At 47.5% G+C, this 23,503-nt stretch overlaps 2 protein-coding genes across 2 annotated transcripts in view; both read left to right on the top strand.

Moving 5' to 3' along the window:
• Positions 1-164: 164 nt before the first annotated feature.
• LOC119385134 (uncharacterized) overlaps positions 165-23,503 on the top strand; it is a 332,809-nt gene continuing 309,470 nt past the window's right edge. The window contains exons 1-4 of the mRNA XM_049413530.1: positions 165-271; positions 870-927; positions 1,007-1,095; positions 4,780-5,047. Coding sequence (XP_049269487.1) covers positions 919-927; positions 1,007-1,095; positions 4,780-5,047 — 366 coding nt within the window. The 5' untranslated portion in view covers positions 165-271; positions 870-918. The remainder of the gene's footprint in view (positions 272-869; positions 928-1,006; positions 1,096-4,779; positions 5,048-23,503) is intronic.
• LOC119387487 (RNA polymerase-associated protein CTR9 homolog) lies at positions 7,464-22,269 on the top strand (the record flags this gene model as incomplete). The annotated part of the gene is given in 9 exon segments (XM_037654886.2): positions 7,464-7,621; positions 7,741-7,839; positions 13,179-13,418; positions 14,474-14,563; positions 14,660-14,782; positions 16,020-16,415; positions 17,069-17,284; positions 21,071-21,193; positions 22,005-22,269. Coding segments are annotated over 9 exon segments (1,594 nt in total), but the record flags the coding sequence as incomplete, so codon positions are not given.

Below are 23,503 nucleotides of genomic sequence, written 5' to 3'. Positions count from 1 at the left end.
TAATCGAACGAAGGGCAAATATAGAAGCTATAAACATGCAAGACAGCGTTACCTCTTCCACGCACGTGAGGTAATTAACTTCATATTCCAGTGGTGACACCCGCAGCTACAAGCTGGGGCGCTATCCTGACAGTGCTTCTTCTTTTTTTTTTTTTCAAAGGGCTTCGAACGTTATTCGGAGAGAACAGTACGACCTTTTTGCGGAGTCAGAAGCAATTGAGAATGCTGACCCCGATGAAGTGCAGTCGGTTGCTGTGTCAAGCAGCGCCAGGTAACGCACTGATCAAGTCGTATGCCTTGTTATTACATCACGAACGCATATGCCGTCTAAAACATATCAAACTTGTTAATTCATAAATGTAGTCTATAAACAAACGTAACTGCCAAGCAGCTCGGCAAATATGTTTGCCAATTGCCAAGCAGCTGTTTGGCAATTCAGCCTCGGGTTCCTTGGGTATGCATTATATGATTTCCCGAAATATAGAGTGCGTACCTAAGAATAAATTTACGTTAGACACATGCATTGGCAACAGCCAAAACTAAGGCGATCGCGTACGCGAACATTTGCGTACTCGTTTCTAAAACTCAAATGTCTGGAGCACGGCCGCTACATAAAAAAACAGGTTTGTTTTATGTAGCGGCCGTGGTCTGGAGTTGCCGGCGATCGCAGGAGACACCTGGCATAATTATTTAATATTGGAACGTTACTTATAGTATATGAACATAAATATAATAAAAATTAACGGCTGTTATTGCATTCGCTCCCTTTGAAACGCTGTCGAATTCATGCTTCTGGGAATTATAGAGCAGCGATCGCAGAGTTCTTTTTTTTTTTTTTTGTCTCAGCTGATGCGTTGTTTCTTTTTCAGATCACGCAATCAGATCTCGAATGAAATCGACGAATCACTTCGCAACGTCATGCAGATGGTAGCGAAATATTCATCGCCATCCAGTCCACCTCTTTGAGTGATGCGTTGCCGTGCTAATTCATGTTTATGCACCCCAGGTGGACGATGACATCCGGCAGTGCGTGAATCGAGGTCAGCCACTGATGAGCATCTTTAGTTCGCCTCCCGGACGCGCTAGGAGGCACAGGTTCGTTGAAAACCGTCCTTGAAAAGCGCTGATATGCATCATGCATATGACTATGTACGTGTAAAACACGTGTAAAACCACAGATGCATGTTCAGAATGTCGGAACGAAATGTTTTTCGTTTCGGTTTTAGTTTCGTTCCACCGCAAAAAGTTCCGTTCCGTTTCTGTTCCGGAACGAAAAGCAAGAATGTTCCGTAATGGTTCGTAACGGTTTTTATATGTGTGGAAAATTTTGAAGTTAAAGTAACGATGAAAGCGTAGTATTTGTGGTAAACTTGCTCACCTCTTAAGAACATGGGACGTACCGCAGTAAAACACGCTCTTCACAGAGCGCGAGTAACCATATACCACGAATTCCTACCAACAAGCACAAAATAGTACCCCTCTATTATAGTATCTAATCTTCTCAAAAGTCTCTCTTCTCTTTTCGTTTTTCGCAAAATTTCCACACATCTTTACTTTGGAATAACAATGTATGTAGCCTGAAATATGCATCATTGCTCACGTTGCATGATCCCAGGTGTTCCAAATCGCCAAGTTTTCCCGTGAACCGAAAAACGATTAAAATATTTCGGTTTCCCTCCGGAACGAAATAATAGATAATATTTCGGTCAGAAATGTCGTTTTTTTTTCGTTTTTTGTTTTCGTTCCGTTCCGACACACTGAATTGTTGGTAGCACATGCTGTACAGGCCCGTAGCCATGGGGGGGGGGGGTGCCGTAGCCCTCCCCCCCCCCCCCCCCCAGATCCTGCCTACGGGCCTGACTCCCAAGGTCTGTGGTAGTGTGTGCGATCACCTAACAGGACGACGAAGCACCGTTTTTACTCCCTTTGCGGTTCACGCCTTAGCTTGCATTGACGTCACCGTGGCTGATATATGGTACCAGCTGGTTGAGAAGCTGCGTGAACTTTTGCTCGAACTAGCGGAGCAAGAAACGGTGGCAGCTCGCCATCAGATTAGCGCCGGTGCCCCCAAGCATCTTTCATAACCAAACCAGGCCCGTAGCCAGGATTTTTTTTCGGGGGGGGGGGGGGGGGGGCACTTGCTGAAAACCTTGACTATTTGAGAAAAACATCTATTTTCATCGTTTTTTTTTTGGCAAGAACACGTACTTCACCAAAATTTCGGGGACGGGGGGGCGGGCCCCTGGATATCCCCCCCCCCTCCGCCGGGCCTGACCCAAACCCTCACGTTCCTTTGTGTTCCCCTTGACGCGGTTGGCGAACAAAAGAATGCGGGGACCGAACGACTGCGTGTCCTCCTCTGCACTGGCACTCTCTAATGAGATTAAGTCACGGTGGCCGCCATGTTGGGGTACCAGCGCAGAGAGCCTGTCTGTGACGTCACGTGAAAGCTATGTATATGCACTAACCCCACAATAACAAGAGTCATTTGACTTGCTTTTCCTATCAAGAATGATATGTCACGCTGACAGCGCTTACGCTTTTCGTGACCTGAAGTGTTCCGGGCGCCAGCCAAAAAGATACCCCTAAGGGTGCAATTTGTTTACATGTACTACAAAACAGTTTCTACCTTTTGAGGAGTGTTCTTTTTTCTTCTTTTTTTTTTTTTGTCCCTCAGTTTGATCGTCATGCTAAACTGCAGAGCGCAAATTCGGTACGGGTCATAGAGAGCCCACACAGCACAGGACGAGCGCTAAATAGCGCTTGTCGTATGCTGTGTGTGCTCTTCTCCCGTACCGAATTTGTGCTCTGCAGTTTAGCAATTATGAACCAACAAGCAGATCTCGAGCAACAAATTCTCTTAAGATAAATTTGATCGTCATCTGGCCTGCTTGCGGTTAGCATAATGGTGTCTTCCCACGGGAGCGAATCGTGACGTGTGGCAGTTGCCTGCGGTTTGTGCTATAGGGAGCTTTCACAAGCGGCGAAAGCGCTGTGCATTGTGGGTAGTCCGCCATTTTGAAGTCATAGACAACCGAGCCAGGAAGCGCGCGCGTGCGGCAGCTCCGAGTAAACAAACAGACGTGCCGGAGCGATCGCGCATGTTCTTATTGTGAGGAGCACCGACCATTAACTACGAAGTCAGCGAAGACCAGAATGTACGCATCCACGCTCTCCCTTAAACACCGCGAGTAATACAACGAGAAAATCCAACTATCCGGAGTGGACCCGTTCACGCTGCAGGCAGGCGACTGCATAGTGGATGTGAATTTGTGACCGCTCCTCGATGCCTCCGACATTCGCGATTTTGTGGTCTTGAGGATGTGTTTTGTAACGCGACAGTAGCTGGAAGGAAGGAAGGCCGTTGGCGGCCACAACTTCGTGACAAGCGGTCGGGAAGCGAGCCGCGAATGAAGCAAGTTGCTGCCGATAGCGGGATCGTCATGACACAGGTAAGCTTCTAAGGGCGTTTTAGATGTTTATCTTTTCCATTATTTGTTAGGTGACCCATTCGCAGGCCCGCATCAAGCCTCCCGTCGAAGTGTGCTTCCTGGGGAAGGGTGACGGAGAAATCCTTGCTGCGCATTGCTCGTGCATGGCCGGAAACGGCGAGGCGTGCTCGCACATTGCAGCGTGCTGTACACCTTGGCATATTTTGCCAAAAGTTCATGAAAACTTAAACTTATTGCACTTTTCTCGAAGAGCTGATGCTAATCGGCACCTTTGCTACTTCTCACCAACGACACACGAGTGCTCGCTACTGCAGGTCGATACTCAGCTGCAATCAGTACGCCGAGAAACTGGTCGCGGTCAAGGCTGCGGTGCACAAGTTGGCTTGTTGCAGTGTCGATGCGCCACTTCTTCATCGCCGATGACGACAAGCCCATTTCGGCAACGGGCCGCACCTCAAGTTTTTTCATGGCAGTAGGGAACCAGCTCTTGGAGCCGTCTGTGCACGAGCGCTCTTCACGCGCTCGCAGGCCGTACTCCACGTAAAAGAGGAGCGCTGCGATGTGGGAACACGCCTCGCCGTTTCAGGCCGTGCGCGGCAAGGATTTCTCCGTCACCCTTCCCCAGGAACCACTCTTCGACTTGAGGCTTGTCACCTTACAAAAGAATGCAAAAGATAAATATCTAAAACGTCCTTACAAGCTTACCTGTGTCATGATGATCCCGCTATCGGCAGCAACTTGCTTCATTCGCGGCTCGCTTACCCAGCCGCTTGTCACGAAGTTGTGGCCGCTAATGAGCTGCCGCCGCGTAACAAAACACGTCCGCAAACCACAAATTCACGAATGTACGAGGCATCGACGAGTGGTCACAAGTTCACAGTCGGCTGCCTGCAGCGTGAACGGGTCCACTCCCGATAGTTGGATTTTCTCGTTGTATTACTGGCGGTGTTTAAGGGAGAGCGTGGATGCGTACATTCTGGTCTTCGCTGACTTCGTAGTTAATGGTCGCTGCTCCTCACGAGAACAACATGCGCGATCGCGCCGGCACGTCTGTTTGTTTACTCGGAGCTGCCGCACGCGCGCGCTTCCCGGCTTGGTTGACTATGACTTCAAAATGGCGGACTACCCACAATGCGCAGCGCCTCCGCCGCTTGTGAAAGCTCCCTATATAGCTAGTTGCTTCAATGACAACATCAGCTAGGTTTCGTGGGCCGGAAATGTCAGAGCAACGCGCCCAGGCCACGAGGATAACATGTAATGCTTTCGGCGCCTGCACAATTGTCTCGGAGGCCATGCTAGCTGCTGCAGAGTAACCTGTCTGGTGCAGGCTTCCCTTCGAGCGCGCGACGGCGTCATCCAACGTGTGCCGGCCGCAGCAGCTGCTCCGGCGTCAGCAGCTTCCCCGCGGCTGCTCTTCGCGCTGCCCGCCGTCGCCGGGCAGCTTGCGCTGGCTGGACACGCCGCACGCAGTGAGCGTCACCCGGGGCATGAGCGGCACCCAGCAGCTGATGCTGTTCGACCACGACGCCCGCGTGCGCCAGGCCTACCGAAGGGCGCGATGGATGAACCAGGCGCAGCGATTCCGCATTTCGCTGGTACCGCAAATGCTTGGTTTATTCGTTTAAGAACAATGATTTGCGTGTTTTTCGTACTGGAAATATGAGCATCCTCTACTTAATTGATGGATATATATGTACCGAACGCATACCTGTATACTGTTGAAGGAAGAAGGAAATAACTTTATTCTGTGTCTTGCGAGTTGGTGGGGCGGGCCGATGGCCCCGCCTAGGAGACGTACCGCCAGGAGTCCTTGAACCCTGGCGGCTTCCTCGGCCCGCTGAACGGCCCAGAGTTGATCCTCGAGGGCGGGGCTGAGCAGTGCGTCTTCCCAGCGTGCGCGAAGGCTTGAGCCGGCCGCGTTCTCGTTATCGTGACTAATCCACCGGCATTGCCATAATATATGCTCCAGAGTGGCTGTGGATTCACATTGTTTGCATTTGTCCGTTTCATACATATCCAGATATATGATGTTCGCGAGCGCAGGATTCGTATGACGTTCTAGTTTGTAACCGCCGCCCAGGGGCGTAGCCAGAAATTTTTTTCGGGGGGGAGGGGGGCTTCAACCATACTTTATGTATGTTCGTGCGTGCGTTTGTATGTGTTCGTGTATATATACGCAAGCAAAACTGAAAAATTTCGGGGGGGGGGGGGGTTGAACCCCCCCAACACCCCCCCTGCAGCTTCGCCCCTGCCGCCGCCATTCGACAGACCTCTTTTTTTTGCAATTTTGGGTGAGGTGGGCGGAAATATGCCCCTCTGTAACCTATCATGTTTTGTGATATCGTTGTACCTGGTCATTCTGTCTTCTCATTCCCACGCGTCTACCGCGCCGTCACGTCCGGAGGGTGCTGGGGCGGCACCTAATTTAGATCGCAGCTCGGTCCATAAGCCCTCGAGCCGCGTCGTGTACCGCCCTGTTGTTGCTGTCACCCGCGAGGGCGTGAGCAGGTGTCCATGTAATGTGTATATTTGTTAGGCACGCTTAAAAAAAAATCCTTTTTATTTGTAATCTTCCTTGGTTTCAGTAGTACTAGTAGCAAGCAAAACCAGTTGTAACTTTCCCCTTTATCCCTACACGTGGTTCACGAGGCCAAATGAACTCATTTACTTATTCTCTCTTTTTTCCTCCTTCGCTTACACGAAAAAGAAGCACGTACTGCATTGCATGAAGATATAGGCGGTAAGATTCCATCCGGGACACTATACGAATACCCCCCCCCCTCCCCTCCCATCTCGGCCACCAAGAGACGAAAACCAAGGTTACTCCCCGTAAAACGCAGCCGTGAATTAATAGCTTTTTTCTTTAGGAAAAACATTTAATTCACTGAGCAGCCATTCATTGGATGGCTGCTATACGTGGAAATATTTATTTCCACGGGAGCCAAATTCCTCCGCGTAATTTTATCATTTGCTTTACATTATATATATATATATATATATATATATATATATATATATATATATATATATATATATATATATATATATATATAATGTAAAGCACACACACACAAGACGTGCATCTTATTCCTTGAAATATTGCTTGCATCTCAATTAACTCTTCTTTTAATTCACCTGAGAGATTATTATGACTATGCACTGCGCGACCTGTAAGTTTGCCTGTTGACTCGCGTGGTTCTGCAAGCCTTCACCAATTGTTTCTTTTTTTTTTTTTTTTCAGGACATGAGCGATCCCAAGGTGCAACAGACTCTGCAACTGGCAGCGCAGCCTTTTAACTTCCAGGTGGGCGGCAGAGCACCCCCGGTTCACATCGCCGGCATTGACCCCGACATCGACGAGGAAGACGAGCTGCAAGCATTTCCTCATAAGCTGTTATAAGCGACGAGCGGTCGCTTAAGCGCTGCTAGACGCACGAGCCGAAGATTGGCTCAGCGTTTCCAACGACATGTCATAGTTATGCAGTTTGCTGTTCTCTTGTTTTTCCTCCCACCTGTACACAATCGTTTTTTTTTTTGTTGTTGTTGTTCTCGAAGTCAATAAAATGTATGGAAAATAAAACCAAGCGCACCCAGATTCTGTGTAGTCTTTCTTTATTTGTATTCAAATACAAGTGAGTGTAGCAGTGGGGTAGCCAGAAATCTTTTTCGGGGAAGGGAGGGGGGTTGAAACCCCCAACCCCCTGACTACGCCAGTGGAATGTAGAAAACTGGGATCACTGCGGACGCGTTACACTCGAGTTGTCTATCAGAGTCCTTTTGTTCCTTTTATAGAACATATTTCTATATGTATATGCCCTCACTGTTACATATCACATGCAACTTCCATATATCTGCGTGTAGAACTACAAATACACGTTGGTAGTATTGTTTTATGAAACGGTTGTGGAATACACCAATTCTGCCAATTCAAACTACCCGGCAATCCGGAACCGAAACTAAGGACTTCTATGCGTCTCGGTAGTGCTAGTGCTATCACCATCGCCTAGCAAATCAAGCAAAACAACGCAGAAGCAAGATGGAAGGTCGGCGTACAGTCGGCTGAGTGTCACATGCCCCCATTTAATGCTTAAAAACTATCTGTTTTGATCTGTTGAAACTCCCTCAAGATGCCGGGCTCCATAGAGATCCCACTGCGCGACACCGACGAGGTGAGCTTTTCTCCATGCATGGCTTTCTTTGCGGTTCCGGTGGCTTTAGCGAACGCTCGCACTAACCTGTCGCTGCTCTTTTCCGCGTCGATCTTGACCGCTAAACTTGCGTGTTGCAGGTGATCGAGCTCGATGTCGATCAACTACCAGAAGGAGAGGAAGTCCTCGGCATTCTTCGACAGGAGCAGGCGCAACTGCATCTATGGGTCAACCTTGCGGTAGGTGCCAGCGATCGGCGCTTTCTCGTGTTCCAAGGCTCGCGCAAGTGTGCCACGCGAAAGATGCGTGCTTGGCGAGCGTATTGATTGTCGCTTCGCGTTGTGTGCAATTTCGGTTAAAAAAAAAAAAAAAACGAAAGGAAATCACGTTGCCTTACTGCTCGTTTTCGTCCTCGTCAGTCAGTCTGTGAAGTTGATGGCTGTGGGGAAGCGCGCACACAGACATAAAACACTAAAGAAAAAAAAAATGTTCCGGAAGCTGTGAAGGCAAAGCAGCGTTACCAATATACGCTCTCTCTCGACCGGTGCACAATGAGGGACATTCGGTTGTTTTCGTCACTTGCCTCGCGCGTGCAGCAATGGAGGTCTTGTCAGTAGTTGTACAACCGGCTAGCATACGTTGAACAAATGCCCGATTTACCGTCATTTCGCGCACTGTCATTTTAAAGAAACTCACGAGCTGTTGTGCAACCGCAACGCCGTATACTTTAACTTCCCTTCACCCATCTGTCGTGCCGCTTTCGTTTGTTCATCAACAGACAATTTGATCTGGCTTGTTGGTACTGTTGGAAATCCGGGACTCACAAATCACAGGATGGCTTGGTAAAATAAAAAAATGGTTTTAATAAGTTGAAAAAAAAAGGAAAGGCTCACACGAAGGAACACACGTACTGAAGTTCGTCGCACGGGGGGACACACATAGCGTCCGCCGAACTCGCACTCACGGTCTCTCGCGCTCACATACGCACAACCGCGCCGTCACACGAACGCGCACACTCTCTCAATAGGACAATCCCACCACCAGGCTAGTCTCAAGCCACACCGCTGGTCATGGCGCACAGGATCGGTGGCGCTAGCTACCCGCTAATAAAAATTGCTAACACTCGGCCGTCCTGAAGCCTTAACGTCCCCGTTAAGGTGGTTGCAAAAAAAAAAAAAAGATAGCAGTTTCACAGCACACAGTCGCGTAGTCTGGCAGGTAGTACCCGTTGCCTGCGTGGGCGTCAAACGGCCAAGGGTTATTCGCACTGATCCGCGGTTGGTGCTCGGATTCTTCGTCGTCGTCCACATGAGACGTATTACTTGTTGCCGACCACACCTTCGACTGTGAGATGTGCTTTCGCACATAGTTGCGCATCCTAGGGAACCAGAACGTCTCCTGGATCTTTGCCACAGTTCGGTCCACAGAAAATGACCAAGCAGATCATGACATCGGACCACAACTGCTTTCCTCTTGCACTTCGGTAGCACAAACTTCATTACCATCTCTTTGTCAGACTTGATGATCCGCATGAGTCGACCATCCTTGAGCACATAGTCCTTTGTTCTGTTCTTGTCTTCTCTCGAGCGGTCACGTTCCGGCTGTTCAAGTATTCGTATAAGTTCTCGTAACTCTTCGTCTCCTCTTTGAGTGGCAACTATCTGGTCTTCCAGACTACAGGTCAGGCACACCTCAACGCGTCTCTCCAAAAGATCATCCATGGTATCAGTCGGACACTCCACTGGTTCTCGACTCAAAGAGTCGACATGCTCCATCCGCGTACCCGGCCGATGCCTTACTGTGAAGTCAAATTCCTGAATGAGGTCATACCATCGTGCAATCTGTGGTTTCTGTGTTCGCTGTGCATTCAAATAAATCAGGGCCTGGCAGTCTGTGACCACCGTGAAATGTATGCCCAAAAGTAGGAATCGCAGTCGATCAACACACCACACAATGGCCATCAGTTCCAATCTTGTGGAATGATATCTGCTTTCTGATTCAGTTGTCTTCTTGCTTACACAGTACACAAGGTGCCAATTGATACCCTTTTTCTGGAGCAACATTCCTGCTAACCCTTTGGAACTGGCGTCAGTGTGCAATTCGGTTTCTGCCTTTGGATCAAACAGCTGCAACACTGGCTTTGACGTAAGTTTTTCCTTCAGATCTTGGAAACTGCTCTCTTGGTCCGACTTCCATTCAAATACTGCATCTTTCTTGGTTAGTCTTGTGAGTGGTTCAGCAACCAAGGCGTACTTGTGAATGAACTTCCTGAAGAATCCACTCAATCCGAGGAAACGCCTCACCTCATGCACATTCCTTGGCCTTGGGAACTCGGATATTGCCTTTGTTTTGACCTCGCCTGGCTGTACTAGTCCTCCCATCAGACGGAAACCCAGGAAGTCCACATGGTCGTTTGCAAATGAGCACTTGCTGAGTCTCAGTGTCAAACCCGCATCTCTGAATGCCTGCAGGACTTGACGCAATCGCACGACCATTTCACTCCAATCTTTTGCCGGTATGAGGATGTCGTCTAGGTAGCACCGCACGATTTCACCCCTTAGTGGTCCGAGCACTCGATTCATAAGCCGTTGGAACACGGCAGGCGCATTTGTAAGACCAAAAATCATTCTTTCGAATCGACCAGTTTCGTCTGGAGTGATGAACGCTGTTTTCTTCTTGGCTTCTTCTGTCAAGGGCACTTGCAAGTAGCCTTGAGCCAAATCCAGAACTGTGTAGTAGGTAGCTCCCGCTAGGCCTTCGAACTGATCATCTATGTTGGGAAGGGGATACTTCTCCTTCACGGTTTGCGCGTTAAGCCTTCGGTAGTCGATAACAAGGCGCTTTTCCCCATTCTTTTTGTCTACTACGAGCACAGGGCTGGCATAATCGGAGTTCGTCTCGGTCACTATGCCGAGGTCCTTCCATTCCTTGACAATTCTTCGGACTGTTTCTCGCCCTTCGGCGTTTGTTCGATGTGGACGCAGTGCAACAGGGGTGCTACCCGGCACTTCTACAATGTCCATCTTCAGCACACTTGTGCAGCCCAATTCTGCAGGGGTCATTGCAAAGCATTCTCGAAATTCGTTCAAAACACCCACGAGTTCTAAATACTGGGACTCTGTCACAGAGGGTCCAACGTTCACGTCACAGCGTCGTATCGGCTGTCGTTCAGTTGGCACAGGCGCCTCTTTCACCGCTTTCTTACCCTGCTCCGCGTCATCCAAAATGGACCTTCGTGGAGAAACCTGTAGCACCTCTACTGGTGTAGCTCGTCCAAGCGGTTGACTCTCTTGTATGAAGGCCTGTCCGTCACCCACTGGGTGCACAGGAACAGTAACTTCTCCGAGCTTCATGTCGAGCAGGACATCTTGATCACAGTGTCTGTATACGACGGGAGTGGTGATCCTTTGCTCCGTGCACAGTGTAATCCAGTTTACGGTGTCCCTCTGGAGTACGCACTCCTCCTTGGCTCTCAATTGCAGTCTTTGGTGACTTTCATCAGGTTCCAGATGAGCAAACGGACAGTCACTACAATGCCAAAACCGCAGAGAACCTCCCATTCTTGCATACGTGATGTAAGGCAACTCTGTGAATGTCCTTCCGACCAATAAATCGACAGATTGAGCTTCATCTGGGACTACGAGGATGGGTATGTCCTTTGCCAAAACACCATCGATGCATAAATCGGCCTTGCCTTTTCCAATGCTTTTTGCCGCAGGCACGGTGCTATTTCCAAAACCATACAGGGCTGCTGTCTCGGGAACGATTTCTAAGCCACATCGCGCTGCTGCGGAGGCACGCAGGAGACAGCCAGAACTGCCTGTGTCAATGAGCCCAACGACAGTGAACCTTCCATTCATAGTGACTTCCTTCAGCAACACGCTTGGGCTCTTGATTTCACATACTGGCTCAGTTACTGTGTTTGCTTCATTGCGCTGCAGTACCACCTTGCAGTGACGCTGTGTGTGGTCTGTTCCATTGCAGCGAAGACACTTCATCCGCCGTTTTGGTTGCGGACAGTCTTTCGCTATATGGCCGTACTGGCCACAGTTGTAGCACTTTCGTTTTCCCTTTTCATTAGACAGAGGGGGTCGCCTGTCCTTGGTACTTCCCTCGTCGACTGATTTTCTTGCATGCAACACGCTGGCATTCTGAGCACGTGTTTCGTCGCTCGCCGCTTTACGGTCACGTGTTGAACCGAAAAACTCTTGCCTTTCACGCTCAATCCTTTCGAACTCTTGAATGTCGTGCAGATGTCGTCGTCGTCTTCATGACTTTTTCCGAGCAACATCGTGCTGAGTTGTTTCGAACGTAGTCCTGTGATTATCTGCTCACGGGTGTCCCAGAAATCCAAGTTCGCCTCCTTGCACAACCGCACCTTGGCGTGGAAATAGACCACTGAGCTTTCGTTGCGCTGTTGCACGCGCTCGTGCATTTTGCGCCAGCGTTCCGCCGCGCGCGTCTGGCTCACAAAGGTACGCCGAAAGCGCTCTTCAAAATCCCTCCAAGTTTTGATTTCGGACCTCCTCGAACGCAGCCAGTCTCTTGCCGGTCCGGTCAAACGGGACTTGGCGGTCTCAAGCATGAAAGACTCAGGCCAGCTGTGTAGCGTCGCAGTTGTACGGAGATTTTCAATCCAATCCCTTGCTGAGGGGGCGTCCTCGCAACCGTCGAAGCTTGGTATGTTGTTGCTGAGGTCGGGCATTACCTGGAACGCAGCGATTCCACCGGGCGTTCCCGCGGACACGGGCTGTGGCGTCGCTGACGGAGCCAAGCGCTCGAGCAACGCCGTTAAGACGCGGTCCTTTTCCATAAGAGCGTTCAACAGTTCGCGCACGGTAACACCATCACTTTGGCCGGCACCCACGGGAAAATGCGCCTCACGCACAGTCTCACCAGTAACACCACTCTCGTTGTCGCTGTTGGCTCGGGCGTCTTCACTCCGAACGTCCTGGTTGTTCATGGTGCCGCTCAGTTCGTTAGGCCTTGTAATCCAATCCCACTTCTGAGATGTTGGAAATCCGGGACTCACAAATCACAGGATGGCTTGGTAAAATAAAAAAATGGTTTTAATAAGTTGAAAAAAAAAGGAAAGGCTCACACGAAGGAACACACGTACTGAAGTTCGTCGCACGGGGGGACACACATAGCGTCCGCCGAACTCGCACTCACGGTCTCTCGCGCTCACATACGCACAACCGCGCCGTCACACGAACGCGCACACTCTCTCAATAGGACAATCCCACCACCAGGCTAGTCTCAAGCCACACCGCTGGTCATGGCGCACAGGATCGGTGGCGCTAGCTACCCGCTAATAAAAATTGCTAACAGTACTGATTCATGTTGGTAGCGTAACACTTTACGAAGGACAGACACAGAAAGTACAATCCACAAGCGCTTGTGGTGTGTCCTTTCTGTGTTCATTCTTCATAAAGTGTTGTGCTACCTACAATGATGGGTCGTTTGTACACGCGAGTGAGTGTGCGTTGGAGCCATGCACGACGTATTCACACTGTGTAATCTGGTGCAGGTATCTTTGTGGTTAATTGACATTCAACTGTCTTGCATTCCCCCACAGCTGGAGTACTACAGGCAGGGCAAAGTGGATGACTTTGTCCGGCTATTGGAAGCCGGCCGCACCGAGGCACGGCTCGATTATCGGGACTTTGAGCAGGACCAGATGACGTGCCTGGACACACTGGCCGCTTATTACGTGCAAAAGGCCAGTAAGGAGAAAAACAAGGACCGCAAGCATGAACTCTTCACCAAGGCCACCCTGCTCTACACCACTGCTGACAAGATCATCATGTACACACAGGTATGCAAAGCTAAGGCATTTTTATGCTGACTCCTGTCGTGAATGATTGTCATTCACCCCAATCCTGTTATTCTAAAGGTACCAGTTAACACTACAGTACTACCACGATGCAAGTTGTTGGAGGAATTTGGGATTCCTTACAATTTCAAAAGAACGAAGCTAGTTGCACCAGGCTTCAAGTTATGCATTAAGTTAGCAGCATTTATATGGCATCAAATATTGGACCTACCCAGTGAAACATTTACCTGTGAGTTGTAAAACAATGCACCAGCTGTGCTCTTCTCTCAGTTTCACTTACATGTAGCATTCTGTATCAGACACTGTCCACCTCTCTGTAATAATACAATTCCCTCTGTGGTTGCTGACCCAACGGATATGTGGAGTGGCCCTGTGCACTGGTTATGTATTTGCCTGTGTAGTATCATGCATTTTCTTTCATTATGAAATACCTTTTAGTAGTCGGAGACCACGACATTGTTTTCGGATCACGTTAAAGGCATTATTTGCTACTGTGTCTTGGTTGTGCTAAAGACATATCTTTGCGCCTAGAAAACACATCTATATTATCTTTTTGTCTCCCATTATTTAAACCTGTACACAACTACAACAGGTATTGCGAGCCGACCAGGCAGCAAAACACCTACAGTCACTTTAGTATTTGCAATGGTTACAGACGTTTTTTTTCCCCACTAAAATGGTATTACGCAGTAATGCTTGTTGTGTAAGCTAAATTAACACTGCAACGGAACGGGCTTTCTTTTATCTAAACAGTATTGTGCAGTAGTCATCATTTTGCGAGCTGTACTAATACTGTACCAAAATGGTTTTTCCCTTCTTGCTGTTTGGGAGGCATTTCATAAAGTATAGTTCTTGCATGTTCTTGGAAATGGAATGTTAATTTGCTGCTTATAGTAAAGAATTAAATACACCCCTGATGAAATACTGTGCAAGCGTTGCTACTGTCCGTATCTCACACCACACTCAGAAGTCATGTTTTATTTTTTATGAGCTTGTGAATATTAAGTTGTATTTGCCTTGTGTCCCTTCCTATTTAGAACCATCTTCTTGGAAGAGCCTACTTCTGTCTCTTGGAAGGGGACAAAATGGACCAGGCCGACGCTCAGTTCAACTTTGTGCTTAACCAGGTAATGAACCTTGTGTCACAGCTTTCCACTTTGTGCTGCTCTCCAATTTCATAAGCGTTAAATATGCTATCTCACGATACATTCTTTTCCCACTAGTCTCCCAACAACATTCCTTCACTATTGGGCAAAGCCTGCATTGCATTCAACAAGAAGGACTACAGAGGTGCCCTGGCCTTCTACAAGAAAGCTCTTCGCACCAACCCAAACTGTCCTGCCGAGGTAGGTGCAAAGAAATGTATCTGTTGCAGTACTGCACACGGCACTCTGCTGTTTTTATAAGGAGCACTGCCTGTGCTTGAGCTCAAAGGTGCATGCTACTTGTGGCATGAATAAGCTAAGCTGAAGAATAAAGGTTATTCAACATTTAATCGGGCGTATATTAAAGCTACAGTGTAGGCCAAATACGAGATGCCAAGGCTTGCCCGAAAGATTATGAGGGCGAAATGGGAAGTGTGTCAGTATCAGAGTGATACGTTCAGTGTTCTTGACGTGCATACATTGAAGTATGATCTTGAATAGGGCTGCTTCTGAATTAATCAGCCATTGTTGCTAATGCTTAAGCTTTTCTTCTGTTGTTTCAAGCTAGACAGAAGTTTAGGGGAAGATGAAGGGTGGAAGTGTTGGAAAATACTGACCATGACAAGCCCTCTTGTTGTAATGTCGGCTCCTGTGACATACCCTGTTCAACGATTTTTCATCCTTTTGCTATTTAGGATGATGAAAGTTGATAGTAGTTTCGTGCGCTTTCATTACAGTTGTCATTTTCTTGCGTGGTATTAATTGTAGCTCTTTGGCTTAATGGTTACTTATGACTTGGTCAATTATACCTCCGCTCTCATTATCAACTTCAGCCCTGCGCTGTGCCGTTCTGCGCACCATCTCTGACTTGGGATAAGATATTTCCATACAGCAACATCAAAATTTCTATTATTGCAGTGATAAATTATGAAGGGCACAAGGCAACATTGACTCTCCTCTTTTTCGCACATCACCTTGTAATGAATGGTAAAGGTTATGAAACAATAAGGGTGTATCTATTCATTGAGAAAGCATAGGAAACTGCTGGCCACCATGGCTTCAAGGGAATGCTTGTTCAAATATGAGCCCCATACTCAGCTTTAGGTATCACACTTCTCACAGGCAGACCCCACCCCCCACCCCCTCAGAAAAATTCTGTATCCGCCCCTGGATGCAAGCTACAAAGGAGGAAACTGAAGATGGTTTATTGCTCTAAAGCAGAACAAAAACTCCTCCTCTTCAATTATTGCAGTTTGCAGCAGACCCTTGTTGCGTGCCTTATAGTAAATATCCCTCAGAAATTATAATTGTGAAGCGTATCCCTTGCCTTTTGAAAGTCAGCATAGTTTTCCAAGACCAAATATGGTCAAAACATGACCTTCGTAGTGTGACATTTTGACCACTAACTGAATGTACAATGTGTTATGCATTACTATAGGTACGGTTAGGCATGGGCCACTGCCTCTACCGTCTGGGCAAGCAGGAGAAGGCTCGTGCAGCCTTTGAACGAGCGCTGGTCCTGGACCCACAGTGTGTTGGTGCACTGTCAGGGCTGGCTGTGCTGCAGCTCAATCAGAAGGGTACCGAGGCGACCCGCGCGGGCGTACAGATGCTGTCGCGCGCTTACGCCGTGGACCCTTCCTGCCCTGTCGTGCTGAACCAACTTGCCAACCACTTCTTCTTCAAGAAGGACTATGGGAAGGTGCAGCACCTGGCACTGCACGCCTTCCACAACACTGAAAACGAGGCCATGCGTGCCGAGAGCTGTTACCAGCTGGCCCGCTCCTTTCATGTCCAAGAGGACTATGACCAGGCCTTCCAATATTACTACCAGGTACTGCCACTTACTGTATTAGGTACTAGCTTTGGAACTGTAAACATCGGGACACCTGTTAAAAACACCACCTCCACTTGTTATCAGGATGTACACCCAGTCACTGCTTTTTTACGCTATCGTGTCCTATTCATTAACATTGTTACATGTTTTGTGCTGCTATCTTAATTGTATTCCTGCTTAACTACTTTTCTTGAGTGCTGACTCTTATTGTTGCTTGGGAGTTAGTCAGTTAACCTTTTTAAAGTTTTGGAGCTCCAAAAAGGGGATGACAGTGCCTTTACTTGGCCATAGCATTTGCTCTGCCGCAACATTGTCCTCAGGCAATTTCTGAGCTAACTTTTGTATCCAGGCACTTTTGGCATGCACCTGATTGAATAGTTATGTCTGTCAAGCTTACAGTTATTGCAGGAGTCGTTGAGGAACATTACCTGTTAGCATTGACCACTGCAGGTGCATGTTTGAGTGAAGGTGCATTTTGAATGTGGGGGGTGTACCACGTACCGTTATACCTTCTTAGTATGGTAACGCTGTTGTTAAATATCTGTACAGATTCTAATAGTAGTACCGGTCTGACATTGCATATTCTATTGCTGCTTATGACGTATTTATGGCATCAGTGACATTTGGCTGTGCGATGGCTCTTCTAACAGGCTACCCAGTTTGCACCACCGTCCTTCGTGTTGCCGCACTTTGGCCTCGGCCAGATGTACATCTTCCGTGGTGACGTGGACAACGCAGCACAGTGCTTTGAAAAAGTGCTCAAGGCGCAGCCAGGCAACTATGAGACTATGAAGATCCTTGGATCATTGTACGCCAACTCGTCAAGCCAGTCTAAGCGAGACCAGGCAAAGACACACCTCAAAAAGGCAAGGTCCTTTTACTATGTTTGGTCTGTTTGCAGCGTTGTGGGGTCTGGTAGTTCTGGCTTGCGTAGCGACCATCAACATAATCTTGAGTGTACTTCCGAGTTATTAGATTGAGCAGTGTCTCAGGAACCTGATGTCTTGCAAAGAAAGGCACTGGGCATATGCATCACTTCGTGTTTTGTAGCTAGAGGCCTCACATGGTAGGTACATAGTGCAATGTTCTGTAAAGAATATTGTAGGAATGTACCTCTTTAGTTTCACTAAGTGTTGGTGTAATAGCCTCTTAGATGTTACTGGGTTCAGTTCGTTTAGCTCATATACAGAAAGGGATCCTGTGTTCGAGTGCACAGGCATAAATTTGTGTACTTCTGCCATTATAACAAAGCTAGCATGACCACAACTCTTGTAGCGCTTGTACTCCATGTATACTATGGGACAGTTGTACCAAACCTGGCTTCATGGAAACTGTGCAAGTCTCTTTTTTTTTTTTTTTGTTTCATTGGTATCCAGGTCTGTACTTGATTATCTCACCACTGCATGAGCATCCCCTTTCGAGAACCCTTGTGCTAGTGAATTGGTGAATATGCACAGCATGTGCCTGCTCACAGGCACTAGCCAGAGTAAAAAGGAAGAAAACAAATCAGCTTGGAGTAACAGTCGGTTCTTCGAGCACCTTAATTGTTCTTTATTAGTAAAAGCGTGTTACATTGCGTTCTAAGACGACAAGAGACTTAACGTAGCAGCTTTCAGAAACTTTATTTAGCATGGCCGAATTCACGAAAATAACACAGAAAGCTTAGAAATTTGTGAAGTCACACTGACGTATAGTGGTGTTGAAGTTTGGGCATTAAATTTATAATTTTGAACTTTGACCTTTATTTTTTTTCTAATTATGAACTTATACATAATTGCAAAATCCGTGACAATTGACTTCTAAAAGAATGATTTACAAGTCTAAGCTGATTTAGTCCATCACTTTATATCTTTAAAGAGGCACTGACATAAAATTTCAAACTCAAGATGTGTCCTTCATTCGATTGTTCGGTATGCATAAGTATTTTTGACCAAGTTTGAATGGTGTCCGCCACCTGGAAGTTATTTTAATTTGAGGGCAAAGAGCGTACGAAAGCTCAAAGGGGCTTTCATCATCCTGTGACGTGTTCGGTGTGGCGCATACCATCCTGAGTGACGATGCACTTGTAGCGATGACGTCGACGATTCGAGTGCTTTTATCGTGGTGCTGACGCCTGGAAATGCTCTCACTCTTTATGCCTGATCTTCGTCGCGCCGCTTTGAATGATTTCATGAAATTACAAGACGCAAACCACCAAGAAAAGACAGGCAAAAGGAAAGAGCATGATTCAACGTGTGTTCGTCAGTCAGCATGTCGAGGAATTGTGTTGTTGGAAGCGCGGAAAAAGTGGAATGAGTGTATCATTTTTCATTACACGTGAGGTACATGCCGACAAGCTATCAAAGTGGGAGTAGCGTATAGATAAGTATCATCGCTAACAAGTAACATGCAGGTAGCGTTAATAGTAGAGCTGTGCGAATAGTAAAATTTTGGGTGCGAAGTGAATTGGAATAGTATTGAAGTGTGAATGCGAATCGAATCGAATATTTTTCGAATATTTCTAGAATATTTTTCTAATACTTCGAAGCGAAATTGCAGAACAAAAAGTTAGAGAGGATTCCTAAGCATATTCTTATGAGATAGCAACATAAAAGTGTTTTTTTCCGCTAGGTTGATGAAGCACTGGCGGGGTGGTGTTTCATAGTTGTCTTATCAAGAATGAGGCAATATAGAGGCCGAATTCTATTTATGTACATGATTTGGTGCAACCAAAGTGTTGCCAACAACACTTTACAAGCGATAGGCAAAGATGCCATTTCCTCAGCCTCTCCTCCTCTTTCAACTTCTGTGGAAGCCCAACTGATGTGGCGGACAAGGGTGTGCTCCCTTCAAGTCCGGAGTTCCAAATCTGCCTCGTAGACGTCGATATATAAAAACATCTGAAATTTTGGATGCTCAAAAGCTTGGGCTTCCGATTTTTCGGACATCCTGCCCAAATTTCAGGTCCGAAACAGCATTAATTGAGCCCCCACCTCTGCCACATCTCTCATCTTCATGTTGGAACCAGTGTTTTTTTTAGTTAATACATTTTGCGACCGTAGCAGAGCTTGAAAGGCAGCTTTGCCGCAATGCCGAGGTGTGATGAGGTGAAGCATATTGAAAATCTAGGGTCCACTTTCAGTCGGACGTTGTGTCTTGGCAAAGTTCGACCGTAACGGAGCTTGAAAGGTAGCTTTGCCGCAATACCGGGGTGTGATGAGGTGAAGCATATTGAAAATCTAGGGACCACTTCCAATCAGACGTTGACTGTCTCTTGGCAAAGTTCGACCGTAACGGAGTTTGAAAGGCAGCTTTGCCGCAATACCGGGGTGTGATGAGGTGAAGCATATTGAAAATCTAGGAACCACTTCCAATCGGACGTTGACTGTCTCCTGGCAAAGTTCGACCGTAATGGAGCTTGAAAGGCAGCTTTGCCGCAACACCGAGGTGTGATGAGGTGAAGCATATTGAAAATCTAGGGACCACTTCCAATCGGACGTTGACTGTGTCTAGGCAAAGTTCGACCGTAACGGAGCCTGAAAGGCAGCTTTGCCGCAATACGACAGTGTAATGAGGTGAAGCATATTGAAAATCTGAAGGGGTTACTTTCAATCGGACAATGACTGTATTTGTTTTTGGGAAGTTCGAATAGTACGAATAGTAGAATTCCAGTGCGAATCGAATCCAATAGCCAGCACTATTCGAAAAATATTCGAAATTTTGAATATTCGCACACCCCTAGTTAATAGTGAATTTTAGTTCGTCCGTAGACTTCGTTGTGCTAGCGTAATACTGGGTTACTGCAGCCGTAACCGTGAGAGGCCGGATAGGTGGGGCTATCTGGCGGTGCGAAGAACTTTGCAAGCACAGAATTGCTATTGTAGAAACCTAACGTATATTCTATTTCTCCGCTGGTGTGCATTCGCTATACCGATATTCCATAGACCCCTTTGCGTATACCGGAATGTCGTGCACACTAAAATTCTCTAATATAGCTAATTGAGACATACCAGCGAGCATGGCCCAAGCGTGTGTCCCCGGGCACCTCCTCGTTGCTGCTCGGAACGGCGTCCATTTTTGTATCGCTGTTTTGCAAAGCGTCGAAGCGAAAATGATTCGCGACGTCGCGAATCACGGTGATTCCAAGTTCCAGAATGTCGTCTTCAACACTAGTCGACATTTTTGACGGCGATGCTAGTGACAAGGCATGACTGAACGTGTGCGCCTAGCAGACGAAATCTTAGCTGAGCAGCTGAGCCTCACGTCACTCCTTTCTGTAGACAAGTGGTCAGCTGGGGTTCGGTCTGGAGGTGGCGCTGCCGGCGCTAAAAAAATGGCGGGCTTGCCGGCCGTTTTGAATCGTGCTAGATATCGGTGATCTAAATCAATAAAACAGATAGTTATTCGTCCCTCAGTGGCATTTTGGGTCGTGAATCGCTACTGGGGGGTCGAAACTACTCGTGGATGCAAAAATTTTAACGTGCGTAAATTTGATGTCAGTGCTCCTTTAATGTAGCACAGTGAAACTCAAAGGATGACCGACTTGCCCAATTAGCAGTGTGCTTTCGACTTATTGAAAGGCAATTTTTTGTTAGTTTCTTCAGAAGCCAGCATGTTTGGGAAATTATATTGTAAGCAGTGCTTTCGTGTGTGTTGTACCCTGTGAAATTCAGGTTACAGACCAGTTTCCTGAGGATGTGGAGGCCTGGATAGAACTGGCTCAGATCTTGGAGCAGAGCGACGTCCAAGGGGCGTTGTCGGCATATGGAACAGCCACCCGCCTTCTTCAGGATAAGGTCAGCTGCTTTGTTTTATTTTACATTTCTTGTCCCAAACCTGTTGCCACAGCTTCTTGGACAAATTTTCATTACGTAAGGCTGCTGCATCCAGATGCCATAATAAGCACTGTGATGCCAAAGGTGATGCATAATTTTCTAGGTAGAGGCATGAAGAATGAAGGTTCGAGCTAGAAGCAAAGATAGAACTTATTTGATGGCATAAGGCAGAGGCGCAGCAGCACTGAGAATATTGAATGCGGCAGAAGCTAGGAATGAGAGTGCAATTAAGTTCAGTCATGTGTAATTGCATGGTCTAAAAGATTTAATGGCAGATTTTCTATAGGATATTCCATGAAGCTGTTTATATACTACAGTAGACTCTCAGTAAATGGAAACAGAATTGCTGCTTAAATGGAACAACTGCGTCTAACATGATTGGTTTCATACTTGTATTCTGCACCCCTGTTGTTCATCTCTCAGTAAACGGAACTCCTGTTAAACGGAACACATTTTCCTGATCCCTTCAGGTTCCATTTAACGAGAGTGTACTGCACTTCGTAAATATTTGTTGGGAGTGAGAAGACTGTCAAATTGTTGGATGAAAATGCAGTGAAATTGTGTTATGGCAACAATGACAGGCCACAGTGATGTACTGGTAATTCTAGTCACAGCATGGGGTGTGAATTACTTTTATCTGAGTATGTGCAAATGCTGAAGGTGCCATGCTGTCAGGTGCCATGTATGTTATCTGCTGCCACGCTCAGGCGTGTTCCGCCGCACACTTGAATTCTATCGCTGCCCTGTTGACTCGCTTTGTTTTGAAATTCAGGTGAAGGCCGATGTGCCTCCGGAGATCCTGAACAATGTGGGCGCGCTGCACTTTCGAATGGGCAACCTGCAGGAAGCGCGACGTTTTTATGAGGCCTCCCTGGAGCGCAGTCGCACGGAGGCCAACAATGACGAGCACTATTACAGCTCAATCTCGGTGACCACCACTTACAACCTTGCTCGGCTGTACGAAGCCCTCAGTCTCTTCGACAGGGCTGAGCAGGCATACAAGAACATTCTTCGGGAGCATCCCAACTACGTTGACTGTGAGTGGAGGGGGCTTCTGCAAACCATCTTTATTTTTTTCATATAGATTATCCAAAGCAGGGCAGTGCAGGTTGGTCTTGTACCAAGTGGTCAATTTTTGCATATGTTAACATGCATCTGTTAACATAACCCAGCCACTTTTGATGGTGTTTGAAGTCAATCTTTGCTTGTTGCTTGCAGAAGGCTTTCACTGAGATTTAACAATAAAAGTATGGTCATGTTCTTATTTGCAGAGCTGTAGTTAATAACTTGCTAAGGTCATAGTAGACTTGTCACACTCAATCAACCCCTGCTTGTGGTCTACAGTCGAACCTCGTGATTACGTACCTGCTTTAAACATACAAATGGTTAAAACGTAGTTGCGACGAATCCCCGACCGAGTCTCATAGAGCCTAATGCATTCGCTGGCCACTTAAAGCCGTAGTGCTTCGTCCTATGCCTACCGGTCAGTACGTACCCTGCGTATCGCAATAACTTTTTGTGCCATAAAAGTTTACTGCGTCACTGAACTTGCCGACGCCACAATGTACCGCAAAAGGTTTTCCATGCTTTCGAGAAGTGCGGAGATGCCTTTGCGGGTAAGCATCGGGAAAGAATGAAGTCTAGGTGGCGACCATCGACGAATGCGCTGTATGGCTTATCGCCGACAACCTTAACACAATAAGTATCTTCAGCTGTTCGCTCGGGCGCGCGTCTCGCGTAGCGCTGCCTACTGCACGCTTTTAATAGGTGACAATCTGAACGTGCTTGGCTGCCAAGCGCTGCCGCCTCATTGTGCGGGACCGTGTTCAAGCGCGCACCGCTTTGTAGAAACGAAAGCAGCTCGCTGTTGTGGAGTTGATCATTGCGGGTCACGGGCGCTGAGAAACCTCACAGCATCGACACTATCACGCTAAATGCATGCGTATGGTACAGCAAGCGTAGCGCTGTTGTAGCCATACTGCATGCTTTTATTAGGCGGCAACCCAAACATGCCTCCGTATGCTTCTAGGATCGCTTGAGCAAAAGTGCGCTTCGTGAAGTGCGCATCGCTTGCAGGAAGCTAGTAATCGCCGTGTTATACCAACAAGCTACTAGCTGCATCTGTGCACAGTCTGGAGCGGAGTGGGTACGAAGAACACTCCTATAGAACAATGCGCGCAAATTTGCGCGCATACGGTACAGTGAGGGCCTGATAGTGAAGGCGTGAGCGCTACACGTCAAATAGCCCGGACCCCGTAATGAGTTTTCGGA

This window comes from Rhipicephalus sanguineus, chromosome 3, assembly GCF_013339695.2.
Source record: "Rhipicephalus sanguineus isolate Rsan-2018 chromosome 3, BIME_Rsan_1.4, whole genome shotgun sequence".
In the NCBI taxonomy this organism is placed as follows: domain Eukaryota; kingdom Metazoa; phylum Arthropoda; class Arachnida; order Ixodida; family Ixodidae; genus Rhipicephalus; species Rhipicephalus sanguineus.
Note: the sequence above shows the minus strand (reverse complement) of the source record. Positions and strands in the feature narration are given on the sequence as shown.